The 14,644-nt window shown below is 34.9% G+C and overlaps 2 protein-coding genes across 8 annotated transcripts in view; one reads left to right on the top strand and one right to left on the bottom strand.

Moving 5' to 3' along the window:
• The window catches only part of LOC114717115 (protein FAR1-RELATED SEQUENCE 3), a 29,436-nt gene that overhangs the window by 2,689 nt on the left and 12,103 nt on the right, over nt 1-14,644 (bottom strand). The window contains exons 1-2 of one of the 3 annotated variants that reach the window (XM_028902193.1): nt 3,127-3,406; nt 84-2,448 (exon numbers count right to left, since the gene is read on the bottom strand). In XM_028902193.1, the coding sequence (XP_028758026.1) occupies nt 84-2,333 (2,250 nt within the window). In that variant the 5' untranslated portion in view covers nt 2,334-2,448; nt 3,127-3,406. Of the gene's footprint in view, nt 1-83; nt 2,449-3,126; nt 3,407-14,644 lie in introns of those variants that run through there. The other 2 variants (XM_028902194.1, XM_028902195.1) reach the window with 2 other exon arrangements.
• Nucleotides 5,877-12,093, top strand: LOC114717116 (bifunctional aspartokinase/homoserine dehydrogenase 1). 5 transcript variants are annotated; one of them, XM_028902200.1, is made up of 13 exons: nt 5,877-5,942; nt 6,633-6,953; nt 7,078-7,228; nt 7,301-7,366; nt 7,489-7,604; nt 7,900-7,953; nt 8,869-8,956; nt 9,110-9,202; nt 9,909-9,949; nt 10,514-10,567; nt 10,815-10,978; nt 11,120-11,189; nt 11,795-12,093. In XM_028902200.1, the coding sequence occupies exons 2-13, from the start codon at nt 6,837-6,839 to the stop codon at nt 11,918-11,920; spliced, it is 1,140 nt and encodes a 379-aa protein (XP_028758033.1). In that variant the 5' UTR covers nt 5,877-5,942; nt 6,633-6,836; the 3' UTR covers nt 11,921-12,093. The 5 variants fall into 5 exon arrangements, with proteins under 5 accessions (XP_028758033.1, XP_028758029.1, XP_028758032.1 ...); XM_028902196.1 differs by having other exon boundaries at nt 5,878-5,942; nt 7,301-7,378; XM_028902199.1 differs by having other exon boundaries at nt 5,886-5,942; nt 6,812-6,953; nt 7,301-7,378.

Genomic DNA, 14,644 nt, shown 5'->3' with positions numbered 1-14,644 from the left:
AAGGATCAGAATCAATTTCAAGCAGTCCTATTAGAAACCAAATAAAATATTAAACATAAACAATATAAACAAAGAAATGATACCTTTCTACATACCATGCTGTCAGATGGACCATCATCTCGCTGAAGTGACACAGGAGCCATTCGTGGCAAATTTAGATCAGCAACTGATTGAACAGGAGCACCAGCATCATTAAGATTAAACCTCCTCATTATTTCATCATGCTGTGGCCACAGAAGAGGGGTTGCATCTGAAGTTGACGTAGAAGTTTTTTTGTCATCATAGGCAGTCCCGCCAGTCTGATTGCTAGGAGGAGCAACTTTGGAAACACTTTTCTTCACAGCAGCGATCTTCTTGCCAGCTTCTTTAAGGGCACTCAAAGCAGCATTATATGTTTCCACAGCTACTGCCCCTTCCTCAGCATATCTGATTGCTTCCCTACATAGATTGCTATACCGTGATGTTAGAGACTCCTGTCCATGTAATTCACCAGCACGTTCATCTGATCCAACACCAGATTTTGCATTCCTTGTCCACCGTCTTAAGATGTAATGGGGTGGTAATGTAAGTACATTGGTCACTGTGAAAACGGTTAAGACATGCCTGCAAAGGATGCCTGAATACTCAAACATTTGACAACTACAGTTAGCTCTCAGCTCCGAATGGTTTAATGTGACAACATATGCCTTTTGATCATCTTCAAATTTTGCAACCCTGAATGTGCTATTTACCTCATCACCTTCAATTCTATTGGCAGTATACACAAATGTTTCAACAAGCTCTTCCTGAAACAGAGAAAATATTTTTCTTGTATAAAGACTCGCAGCCTGTTTTTCCATGGGTGAAGGTGTCCTCAAAACTGGTGTGGTGCATATAGTTTCAAAATCTGCTTCTATTTCCTTCTCAAGCCAGTTCTCTAAAGCCCTTTCATACTCCCTAAAGAACATTGGTAATGTTGTCTGCTGGTTGACATAACCGTCAAAAAAAGAACTGTCAAATCCTCTACTAGGAGATATTGCAGCGAAAAATGAATCATGAAAATATGCCGGAACCCACTGAGCACGAGCATCATATAATGAATGAAGCCAATCATTTCTTCTGAGCTCATATTTATCAAGGATAGAACTCCAAGACGACTCAAATTCCTCAATGGTCTCTGTTAGGTTAATACAATTATAAAGTTCAACCTGAAAGTTCCGGTGAGCAAGACAAACATGCGCCAACTTTTCCTGGCCTTCTCTGAGGACATGCCACTTACTTATACAGTGGCGTGCTTGAGGAAAAACTTGAGAAACTGCTGTCTGGGTGGCTTTGTTTTGATCTGTAATTATAGAGACAGGTTGGCGATCATTCATTGCTGTCAAAAATGTCTTAAAGAGCCATAAGAAAGAAGCCTCAGAATCATCCAAAAGAAGTGCGCAACCAAACAAAATTGTTTGACCATGATGGTTCACCCCAGTAAATGGGACAAAAGGAACTCTGTATTGATTCACTTTGTATGTTGTGTCCAGCGTCACTGCATCACCAAAATAACTGTACGCCATCCTTGATCTTGCATCCGCCCAAAATACATTCGACATATGATTTTCTTCATCAAGTTGTATAGCATAGAAGAAACCAGGATTCTCAGCCTGCATTTTCTTAAAATACTCCAGCAGGTTCTGAGCATCTCTCCCTAATGTCCTCCTCCGAATAGGAGGCCTACCAGTATTATTCATCATTGCAGAATTCCTTGCTGCATGACTTGGTTCAAGAGGAGTGTTCTTAGCTTCACGAATATTCTCACTAGAAACACGATTGCCATCCATGGACACATACATGACACCACTTGGAACAAGTCCCACTCCTTGGTAAGTTTCAGGCATGGTCTTTCCAACACTAGAAAAATGCTTACGTGGCCGAAGGTGATGCACCTTACTGGGATTCCCCATGGAATGGCTATGCTCCTTCACAAATTTTGTTATGACCCATTTATTTTGACCTTTTAACTCTACTTTAATCATTGCATCACAACTGTCACCTAACCTTCTTTTTAAGCCTTCCTTGCCACAGACATACTCCCGATACATGATTGTCCCATCAACTTTAGAACGGCCATGCTGACCAACTTTAGTGGTGAAACCCACCCTTTTGGCATACTCATTGTAGAAAGTCCTCACAGCGTCTTCAGAATCAAACTCCATACCAACAAATGGCTCAGAAATTCCATCCTCAACATGAGATCCTGAGTTTTCAGCATTATTAACTTCGCCTTCACTAGGTTCAGCATCCCCATCATCAGTCATAGCTCGGTGACCAGTCCCTTCTTCTACATTTATTACTTGAACATCCATTTGAAACGGTTTCTACTAATAAGTTATGTAGCGCCTAGTTCATGCGTAAATGTACTCAGCAATGAACTGCATGCTTTATCCCCCACAAATTATAAGTCTGTGCTGACTATGTTGCCTGTGTTCCCAATGAAGTCATGATTAAACAGTCAGTTTAAAGGGGGGAAAAAATACCCTAAAGTACTGCACAGATGTTTTACACAGAAAGAACATTATCTTTCCCAGCATGCGTGCAATTATGTTCACCATGCATGTTTTCAGTGATGAAATGTAACTAAACGAGAAAAATGAAAAGTACCTAAACAGTACCTGTCCAGCTAAAAAATGACCAAATCAAGCCTCCACATAGTAATACCAAATTGTTATTTCTAATTAGACATTACCAATTTAAAACTAACTCACATAGGAAGAAAGAGGCACGCAGGGAAGCGTGCATCTGATATGCATATAAACTATGGGAATTGACCTAGGCTTCAGTGGAAAAGTATAATATAAACATCATAGCTGCAACTAACGGTCTTAATGATCATAATTTTGAATAAGCTATGACAAATATCCATCACGATTCCGTTTACTTAGATATCTGGACGACTAATGGAACAACATTCAGTAAATAGGAAAAATAAAATAAAAATGAGAAAAAAAAGGCTCTGCATACATACTAAATACCCGTAAACATAAAAAAAATAATTATGCCATAAAGTCAACCCGGGATAGAGTAAATGTTACAGAAACTCATTCACCAAAAAATACTGCATAAAAGGAACAATAAGTAAAATTGGAAACGCCAACTTACCACAATAAATGCTAAGTGTGACTCAAAATCCACATCCACATCAAGCCAACGACGAAGATCAATTTTTAATGTCTTGCAATTCCAGAGTAGAGAAACCCCGAGAAAGTTCAATCCACGGGAAGCCTAGCAGAACCTAATGGAACGAACGCTAACTGTGAAACTCGGTGCAAAACGACGGTGCTCAGGGAGGTGGTTAGGGTTTCGGTCACTCCGGGCGATTGCCGAGTCGAGGCAGAGGAGAGAGAGGAGGCCGGAGAGAGAGAAAGAGAGAGTGTGTGTGTGTGAGTGCGCGTCATGTAGATTCGATATGACATAAGTGCGCACGCGAGGTATACACCGTTCGATCGGAATCGGACGGTTAGAGTAGAGTTATGCCGAACCGCTCACACATATATCAAAATCGGATCTTGGCTTATCTTGTGGGTTTTGTGGTGGGATCTCTCAAGTGCATAACCTAAGGCTGTGGGCTCCTTAACACAAAGTGCGTCATGTCTTCTTTTCACGCTTCATTGTAAAACTCCAGTTTCTTTTTAATTTTTGAATTTTCAACTTTTGGAATTTTAATATATTAATAATTAGTTATTTAGTTCATTAGTACGGAATGTAAGACTAAAAGTGGCAAGAAAATTTTACTACAAATGTAGGTTGCGGGTTCAATTCTAGTCTCAATCTCAAACTATTAAAGCATGTCCCTCTAATTAAAAAAGGAACATCAAGTAAAAAAAATTGCAAGAACAAAAATTTTAAGTTTTTAAAAACTTCAAATTTATTTTTTTCTTGATTTATGCAAATAATTTGTTTCATGTTTTGTGACTACTTCACTTCTTTTTCTTTTTTTTGTGATTTAGGATATTTTCAAGTCATTTTGAACTTGAAATTAATTTCTGTTGAGTTGAGAGCATTTAAAGTTAAGACTCACTCAATAAATCGAGATGATTACTTCATTCTTTTATTGATGAAGTTAATATATTTTGTGATGTTTCCAAAATTATTAATGACAAATTTTGCATAATTTTCATTTGGACATTAACTTGATGGACACTTTGAGTAGGGAGCATGGAATAAAGATGGCGGCTAAAAACATACTATTCCTATCTTTAATATAAAATCTACTTAATGAATTTAGATAGATTAAAAAATTAATTAAATTAATTATTTATCAAAAATATGTATTTGTTAATCTAAAATGTCCTTTTAAATTATTTGTATTGAAACTATCATTTGATACAAAAACTCTCCTAACATGTGCAAGCAACAAAGATAAATTGGTAAAAAAAAAAAAAGTATGAGCACAAAAAAAATTGAGATATTATACTTACAACAAACACAGCTCTCCCCTTTTGTGATTTTGAAGATGAATCTCTATAACATCTTTTCCTCTCTTCTTTTGCTTGTTTCCCAAACTGTTTGGTCTGATTCTCGGATTGGTCTCAAATTTGACTTTAATGCTAATCACGGCATATTTGTGGTTGGGTTTCCTGTTGGATTTCCACTCATGAGACAAACGAATTATCCTTTGATCTTATCATGATTTTACCTTTTCTCTCAAGAGCACTTTGTGGTTTTTTATACACCACATATATTTTACAGGGGCAAAAATTTTTAGCCTTAGATTTGTAATGCAACGGCTAGAGAAGTGAATTACCTTAATCTGCACCGACAAAAACAGAATTTTGCTCTTCAAGTACAACGTTGCAAGCTGCAAGAAGCCATGAATTTCAAATCTCTACTCATCAACTACTTTCTTTGTATTCACATTTTTATGCTTGATTTTTTCGGGCAAGCCCTGGTATCCTAGCACCTGCCTATTTCCAGCTAAGAGCACCTTAACATGGCCTAAACTAATCCGGATTGAGAAATGTGAGACCCTTTCGGGTGGCATTTCTACTACTGAGGTTTAACACTGCTGCATTTTCAAGGCTTAAATTTGAAACTTCAAGTTACATGGGAACAACTTTCTTGCCAGTTGATTCAAATACTTGGTGGTCGGATTGTTAATTTTAAACTCGGCCACAGGCAGGTGCTTGTGTTCACATATTACACAATATCCACACCATGTAATGATCAATGCCAATGAAATTAGGTATATACACTTGCTTCCGAGTAGACCAAATGTGACCACATATTCATATAACTTGAGATAAAATTATTCTTACATGTTTATTTCATATATTGTAAATTATGATTGAAACACAGCCTTTAAAAATTTCAATCACCATTTCAAACAAGTCTATAATAACTTTTTGCACTTCTACAAACACTGCTTTTTTATTTCTTCTCATTACTTTAGGATTGTGACTTATTTTGTTGGGTAATTTACACCATAAAATAAATTTTATATTATTTTTAGTCGTTTTCTAACTAAACAATAAATATAGCATCGCGCCATGGTCATGTCAAACACTGCAAACAGCCAACAGGTTGTTTTTTCTTTATTGTTCAGTACATTTGCTGCTTTTACCCAAAAAAAAAAGAGATGTTTGGTTTAAATATTTTTCTGTGAAATTTATTTAATAGAATATAATGGTTTCAAGGAGAATCGCAAACAAGATTCGAATAATGAATTTAACTATTTCTAATTTACATGTCATCTTCTGATATTTACATATATAAATAATTAAGTTCTCATTTGAAACTTATTTATTAATCCTTTTTAATTTAACAATTAAGCTAGCACGTGGCTTAATCTGGACAGTTGGAAGCTGAACGGTGAAGATCTTATTACCCTCCAATTTTCGCAGGGATTGTAATTCTTTTCGTGCCTCCACCGGCTGTGTTGTCGTCAGCTGCCTCCGTCGTTCCGTCATTTGACAGAGGTGAAGTCTCTTCCCTGTTCCTTCTAATGTGCTTCCAATTTCCCCCTTCTCTGTTAGTGATATTGCTCTTTGCATCTGACTTTCTCCATTGTTTTTCCTTATTGAAGTACTGTAAATTGTTTAAATAATAAATTTCAGAGTTGTTCTGAAAACACATAACTTGATCAGTTGATCCTTTTCCTACTGCACTAATGCATGGTATGCTGAATAAAAGGCATTTATTAAGTTTTTTTTTTTTAGTTATTTCTTATTGTTTAGTAGCAATAATGAAGCGATACAGTTGTTGGTTATTTGGAGGCCAACCTGGTGAAAGTGATGAGATGCTTGTGCTTGAGCAGTCGCTTTGGGTTTTTCAGTTCAACAAAGGCGATCTTTTCGGGCACGGTTGTCTTCAGTTTTTACTTCTATTATGGCTTCTAAACAGCAGAGAGTTCAGAACCTTTGGACCTTTTTACAGTGGATCTTTTCACTATATTTTCCTGTCAATTAATAAATAACCATATTCTCGTACTCCATGTTAATGTAAACTAAGAAGAAAGTTGAGAGAGAGACTGAAATTTTGTTTCAAACTAGCCAGATTTAACTTAATCCTTCTCGCGATGATGGCTTCTTCCCCTCCATTCTTTCTATCTACTTCCATTGCCAGGGAGTTAACGCACTGAAATGAAACTTTCAAATTATGGTTTTCAGCTTTCATTTGTGCTGTTCAGCCGCCAACCGTCCCGATTTAGCCACATCTTAAGTGGCTGGAATGGTGTTGGTAGATCTCTTGTGTTCATAAGATCGAAGGGCGGATATTTCTGTTCCTCTGGACACTTCTGAATTTCTTTATTCATCTTCAGTATCCTTACTGTACCTATCTCTACCAACGTTGGCAAACTTTGGGATAGCTGAATGCACAAAAAGCAATCACAAATGAAGAATATTCCTCTGATACTGATGGGTTGTGGAGGTGTTGGACGTCACCTGCTCCAACACATTATCACCACCCGTTCTCTTCACTCTCGTAAGGTATTTGCTTTTGTTTCATATGTGCTTGTTCTCAGTGGTATAATTGGTAGACAGTCATGTGGGTTGCTTAAGTTAAGAATATCCTGTTTTTATATTTTATTTGACATATTACCTGTTGTAGCAGGGACTCTACTTGAGAGTTGTGGGAATTTGTGATAGTCAGTGTTTGGTTGTCACCCCGGATTTGTTGAATAAGGATTTGGATGACAGCTTCTTATCGAAAGCTTGTCAAGTCAAGCAAGATGGTTCCTCTCTATCAATACTTGGTGATTTTGGTAGGCATCATGGTGATTTGTAATTAGATTTATATTTTTTTTTTATGTTTATTTACTGATTCATATTTAAAGATAAATGCCAGGTGTATGGGCATTTAGAATCACGAGGAAAAATTTTGGAGATTGCCTCTCAACTTGGTAAATCAACAGGTGTTAAATATGTCATATCTTGCAATGATTTAATGTAAAGATATATCAAAATAAGAGTATACGCACGCTCTTAGTCACTAATTAGGATGCTTTTGAATCTTTTGATGTAGGTCTGATCTGTGTAGATTGCTCTGCCAGTTCTGACACTGTTGTTGTGCTAAAAGAAGTCGTTCATATGGGTTGTTGTGCAGTTCTGGCAAACAAAAAACCTCTTACGTCTACAATGGTAATATACTTTTAAAAGCTCTTAATTATAAGTTAATATGGAGATATACAATCTTTCTTTACATGCAAGAAGTCAATAAAACCTATGTATCCTGCTAATTTTTTGTTGCCATCTTTGCAAAATCTATCACACCAGTATACAAAATTATATAAAGGATTTGGTCATTTTTATTTGGTCAAGTGAAAGCTTATAACTTAAGTTCTCATAAGCTTAGCCCCCCCCCCGGCCCGCCCGGGGGGGGGGTGTTTCAGAACTTGTGTATTTCCTGTCTAACAATGATTCCTATGTGGAATAGGAGGATTTTGAAAAGCTTTTTGCGTACCCACATCGAATTCGGCATGAATCAACTGTAAGTAATATATATATATATATATATTTTACCTCCATTTCATTGACAATATGTGCAGTAGCATTGTAAAATGCTTTACACTGCCATGGTTAACTTGAGACTATCGGTGTTTTGAAGAAGTGATATTTGAGAGTTTAACGAGGAGATATAATCTGCAAATTTGTTGCTAGAAGTTTTTTATATGTTTATTCTTTTGCTTCCTAACTTTGATCACGTATTCTCTGAAGTAGTTTGATAAGTTGTGGTTTCTTGTATGACTCCCAAACCTGCAATAAAATGGTCTTCTGAAAGGGTAAGATTAACGCTAAATTACTACTGTACTAAAATATCTAAAGTTGAAGGCCCCTTTAAAAAAAAAGAAAAAAAAAGGTTGGTTTCTTTATCTTCTTCTTCTATTTTGTTGGGAGTAGGGTGGGGGACATCAGGATATACAATCTGGTTCTAACTCATCTGAGAAATAAATAATAACCTGCTGCCATTAAGTTGAACTTGTTCTCCTCCTGTCTTCCTTTCTGAATAATAAAGGAGAAAGAGGACACCCCAATGAATATATGGATAAAATGTAAAATACCAAGACTGAAGGAAGAGAACTTTTGTGCTTTAAAATCATTTTTGTAATGTAAGAATGGATTTTTAACTTTATTTATTTATTTATTTTTGGTCAGAAAGGAAGATGTTAATCACTACGTCTAGATGTATATTAATCAGAATGAGATTAGATGTTAGTACTTTGTTTTAGTTATTATTCTTAAATTTAATTCAATGTCTTTATCGACTTTTGTCCGCAACTCTCTACCAGAATGATGCTTCATTATATTTCAATTACTTGCTGATTTCTCAACTTTATTCTCTAAATAGTCAAAAGAATTCATTATACAGCTGGATTATACTAATCTAGCTCCATTTCATTTAAAGGTTGGTGCTGGACTCCCTGTAATAGTGTCCCTTAATCGCATTATCTCTTCTGGAGATACTATATATCGCATTGTTGGGAGTTTAAGTGGTATTATACCCTTTCCATGACCCTTATTAATTTCATTGTACGATGCATTTCATTATGTGCTGTAATTAATTATGTTGCTGTTGAATTTCTGTTACATGACCTAAATATTTTTGTTGTTTATGTAATTGTTTGTAATTATTATGTTCTGTTTAGGCACATTGGGGTATGTGATGAGTGAGGTTGAAGATGGGAAGCCATTGAGCAAAGTTGTTAGAGATGCTAAAGCTCTAGGTTACACTGAACCAGGTAGAGAGAAAGTTACGTTCAACTTTGAGCTGTTGTTTTAAGCTGCTCCAGGAACATTACTACTTTAGCACATATTGGTTTTTGGTGCTATGATCAATAATAAAATTTATTCTCGGAAGTTCAATGTACCTTTTCTCAAAGGAAATATCCTCTTGCTAAAACTAGTTTTGCGGACAAATAAATACCTTATTTCATACTACTCAATCCAAACCTTTACCACACTTTAATCATCTTATTTTGTGATTATATTATAGGTTTATGCTTTGCATGAAGTCTAAGGTGAGCCTCACTGCTCATGAGTTATAAATAATTTGGCTTCTTATTGATTTTATAGTACATGTACACATATAGATTTGTTAATTATCATACTATACTCAGTATTTTGTTTCAATGATGATATGGTAACTATCAATTCACCTATGGCTATTATGGAAATGTCATTCAATGAGACTATAGAAATAATTTTAAATAATCATATTATATAATATGTTTGACATGGTTGTTTTGCTTCATGCTTTTTTTTTTTTTTAATAATAGAAGTGTCTAATATATTCAAATTGAATGAGCATATCAGCATTAGTAAATTGATTCTTTCATTTAGATTCACTTGCTCTCATTCTCATACCTTCACTTGGAGTACACTTGACGATTTACTTATAAGTGTCTCATAGTATGATTGTTAATCACATATAACAATTTGTTGCAGATCCTCGTGATGATCTATCTGGAATGGATGTTGCTAGAAAGGTTCAATCTTCAACGTCATTGGTTTTTTTTCGTTGTATTCTTTTTTCTTCTTCTCTGTAATAGCCTAGAATGTCTCACAGTCAACGTGAAACTGTTTATTCATCTAATGGGTTTTGATTGTGGCTATTGCATTGAAGCAGAAACATGCTTGATGCTCGCCTTTTGTTTTATCTATGGGTCAGACTTAGATGCAGTTTCTTATATCTTTGTTATCAGGTTTCTGAATAAACACATAAATGAATGTTTCAATCAAAACAAGACAAATGTATAGTTTAATTAGAGAGTCATATACTTGTTCTAAAAAATACATGCATTTTCATATTGTTATTGGGAAATAACAGAATTGCTATGTTTAGTTTGGGAAACCTAACTGCAATGATATAAGAAATTGCATGTAAGCTTTTTCCTCTTTATTTCTGATTTCTTTTGCAGGAAAAATAAAAGTTTTGAACCTCTTGTTTGTAATATGTTAAATTTATGAGATCGTGTATTAATATTAGTGAATTATATACACTTTTAGGTCATACTGATTCTTTTGTCTTTCTGGGGTAAATATCGAAACAGGCTTTAATTCTTGCTAGAATTCTTGGCAAGCAGATTAATCTTGATGACATTAAGGTTGGTATGATAATGGTCGTATTTTACTTTCTCCTCCCCTTTCATTATCATCATCTTTATCAGTCTATTTATGTTCACATTTGTTTACAAGTTGTTTGTCCCTTTATTCTTGTATAATAACTTAATTTCTATTAACCACCTGAGGCTATAAGTCAAGTGGTAAGGGTGGTATGAGGTATAGGTAAAAGTCTAGGTTCAATCCCTTCTGATATGCCAAAAGAGGCTCTTTATTTAACTTTTTATGCAGATTGAGAGCTTGTATCCTAAAGAATTGGGACCCGATGTGATGAGTATTGAAGATTTCATGGACCATGGCATATCTCGTGTGGATGGATATATGCAAGAGAGAGTAATGAAGGCAGCTGCTAATGAGAAAGTATTGCGCTATGTGTGTGTGATTGAGGGACCCAGGTTATTTTCCTTTGTTATTTTTACCCTCTCCTTTTTTTCCTCCGTACTTGTGTATTGGACCAAGCAGTGGTAAATTGAGAATATCCTCGAAAATATCTTTGTTTTCTCTAATTTTAGTTAGTGCGGACTTTTTCTGTATAGGTGTGAAGTTGGCATACTTGAGATTCCGAAGAATTCTGCTCTCGGAAGACTGAGAGGAAGTGACAATATAGTAAGCCTCTTTTATTGTTTTAGTTACCTGTTGTCGCTTTCTTGCTGCTAGCAGATTATGCTCACCTTAAAGTGCTAGCAGGAATGAGAAAGAAGGGTTATATCTCAAATTTGGAATTCCAAATTAAATATGCTCACACTTTCATATGCGTCATTCAAACTCAACCGTTGGAAATGAGCTGCGTGCAAACAAGTAATTCAAAGATACCAACCTTCGTATACTCCTCCGGTTCTTAATATGGGACCTAATTGTTAAGTTAATTTTGATTCTAAATATAAGACTTATTTCTCATATTTATCAATTTTTTCTAAATTACTCTTATGGATACTCCATCAACCATAATCAAATAAGTAAAAAAAGAAGGATATTAAGAAAAATGATTATGGTATTTTAGGAAAAACATGTCATATTTCTTATAATTAACTAACTTACCTGACTTTCTTAATATAATCAAATTAGTTAAATAGGTTTTAAACTGGAGGAGTATTTTCCAAAAAAGTTTTGCTCTGTCAAACTTTCATGTAATTTCCCGTTTTTTATGCTGCCGTGGTCGGTTCATTGAGCCTTTTTTTTTTTGGCTGCTTTTTTCTAAATGCAAATTGCAGTTGGAAATAAGCACTCGATGCTACAAGGAGCAACCACTGGTTATTCAGGGTGCTGGAGCAGGCAATGACACTACTGCAGCAGGCGTCCTTGCTGATATTATAGATTTGCATAGTTTGTTTCATTGAGAAAGAACTGCCCACCATTTGTCCCATAATTCTTCGCATTTTTAAATGCTGGCAGTGGATTGTTTTGTTTCCAAGATTCCGACTGATACCATTATCTGACTCTAATAAAATCATATGGATTGATGCTACTCTCTGCTATTTTAAACAACTAATTCATCATTTTACAAAAGTTACTTCAATTAGTTATTTATAATTATTATGTCAAATATTTATATTACTCTTTCACAATCACACTTAACATTTAATGAGATGCCGCAACTACTGATAAATTTTTTCCATCCCATAATATATTGCCGGTCAAAAATAATATATCTTCAGATAGAAGATGGGAGATATGTTATCATTTTTTTTTTTGAAAAATTAATTTTTTAGTCCTTATAATTTAAATTTATTTATAACTCAATCTTCTAAATATGAGTATATTTTAGATTTTCCTTTGACTCAGTCTTGGATCTTTTTATCCTTCACAATTCATACTGAGTCAACCGACATGACAAAAAAAGTCATTGTTAACATAATTAAAAGTATGAAATATCCTAATGCCTTCCAATTCAGTATCGCATTGGATCAGCTGGAAAGGTGGGTGGGACTGCCACCTGGGGTTCTTTGGCTATGAGCCCTCGCCCTCGACGGTGGCTGATGAAAGTCCTGACCATTTGAGTTCCGACAAAAAAGGAAGAAGACTGACGGTGGACGTGAAGGGGAGGTGCTTTGGTTGAGAAGAGGAAGAGCAGAGTTGAATCTTGAGACAGAATGATCATATTAGTGGGCTGCTCATCTTCCTTGTCATTTAGATTCAGAAAATTCGGTTGCAGATGTCTAACAGTTCAAGATGCTCTTGTTAAGTGAGTCTGAGGTATCACTATAATTTTGCTTGCAGGGAAGCTATAGCTGCGTCTTCTAAAGCATGTTATGGTGAAATTAGTGAGAAAGAGGATGCAAGGCATACATTTACCTTATTTTGTGGACTTACATGTCCAGAAGTGGGATCTTGTACCTTACATGATTTTGGTCAATAATTCAACTCTAAATACTCTTCTAATCCTATTTATAAGGCAGAGAGAGAAAATTTTTTTATCCTATTTATAAATCAATTCATTATTTTTTTTGTCCTATCTATAAGTCACATCATTAAATTTTTACCATGAATATATCATATTGTCCTTTATTTATTATAGTATAGATAGTTATTTTTTTTAAAGGTGTACATATTAAATAGGGGTAAAGTTGAAAAGTTGTTATGTTTTAATAAAGAACTAATACAGTTTAAGGTTTTTTTATCTATATGAAATATATTGAAAGTACTTTATAAATAGGATAAGACGAATATGAGTTTGTAGAATTTTGACTTGAGAGAAGAATAATTATTCGAACAAAAAGTGAATACGTGAATAACATGAGCACAAAGTACAGTTGAACCTACGCATCAATCAATTAGTTTCTCCATTAAATGCTTTCTCTTCTTCGGGCATCAACCTCCAACGCTCAAATTCGTTTGGATTCAATGCACATTTTCACCAATGTGCTATCTAAATAATTTTATTCACACATTTTTGCACTCATTCCCACCAAACTCATTTGCCAAAACTTGTGGAGATCATGTTAGCATATCGCTGGCTTCATTTATGACATTGTGGCATTCATCATCATCGTCGTCTTCATCCTAAGTTGTTTTCCTTGCTCTTCTTAAGCGATCCATCAACTTGATCAACATGATGGAAGTCAAGACAGGTAACTTAGCCATCAAACAACAGAACTTAAATTCTGATGCCTCCACTTCACTCGCCATTATATTAATCATTACATACAAAAATGTAACATAAGAAATCCGGAATACCTCCATTGTTTAGCATCACTCAATTCTAGAAATATGCTAAAAAATTCATCATTCATAGTGCGCACCACTATCATCCTATATGTAAATTACTTTAAGAAAAAAATATAATCCTAAATATAAGTCATTTGTGGGATAATTAACCACATTTTTTAAATTTTACTCTTATTGAATACAATAAAGGAAATAGCTAGGTGAAAACAACATGTTTTTTAATACGCTTTCTTTAATTAGATCAAATGTAAAAAATTTCATCAATTTAATGTATTTTTTGATATACGAGAATGAAATATAAATGACTTATATATAAGATTAAAGTATTGCTTTCAAGTGATTTTCTCTCCTTCTCTAGCTCAACAACACTTCTAATTAATTTACCAAATGAGTTAAGTTGAGAGATGATCATGATAAATTCTCATGAGAAAGCGCAGTTATTAGCTCAAAATTAACAGACCCTCCCACCAAAGCGCAATAGATAGGGTAAGCAGGTCAAGTTGGGCTATAAAGTCTACGTCATATTTAGAGAAGCGGAATATGAAAACCAAAGCCTTTGAAGAATTAAAAGGCCTTGAGGTTAAAAAAAAATGAGGTCTCTCCCAGTGCCGTTCAGGAAAAAAAAAGAAAAGAAAGAAAAGATGGAGTGTTGCTAAGCAGAACAATCACTTAATTAATTTTTTGTGGGGTTTTGAAGTTAATGTTACTTCCAAATTACCAATGACTTCTTTTTAACCTTTCAGCTTCCCCCCCGGGAGGGGAGGGGAGGGGGGAGGGTTTAAATTAATGTTGCTTCCTTCTTAATTTTGCACTGATTTTAGCTAAAAGGCCGAGAAAGGTGCTAGTATTGATTAAATTCTATTTAATGCATGGGGGAAAAAAATAGAAGTGTGAAT

Source organism: Neltuma alba, unplaced genomic scaffold, assembly GCF_004799145.2.
Source record: "Neltuma alba isolate B1F8T4 unplaced genomic scaffold, ASM479914v2 tig00011709_pilon, whole genome shotgun sequence".
NCBI lineage: Eukaryota > Viridiplantae > Streptophyta > Magnoliopsida > Fabales > Fabaceae > Neltuma > Neltuma alba.
Note: the sequence above shows the minus strand (reverse complement) of the source record. Positions and strands in the feature narration are given on the sequence as shown.

What these genes read in the sequence shown, in the direction of transcription:
- LOC114717116 (XM_028902196.1), top strand. Translation starts at nt 6,837, where the DNA reads ATGCACAAAAAGCAATCACAAATGAAGAATATTCCTCTGATACTGATG. An exon ending in GTTCTCTTCACTCTCGTAAG is followed by an intron (nt 6,954 to 7,077) that starts GTATTTGCTTTT and finishes CTGTTGTAGCAG; the next exon opens with GGACTCTACTTGAGAGTTGT. An exon ending in CATTGTTGGGAGTTTAAGTG is followed by an intron (nt 8,957 to 9,109) that starts GTATTATACCCT and finishes TGTTCTGTTTAG; the next exon opens with GCACATTGGGGTATGTGATG.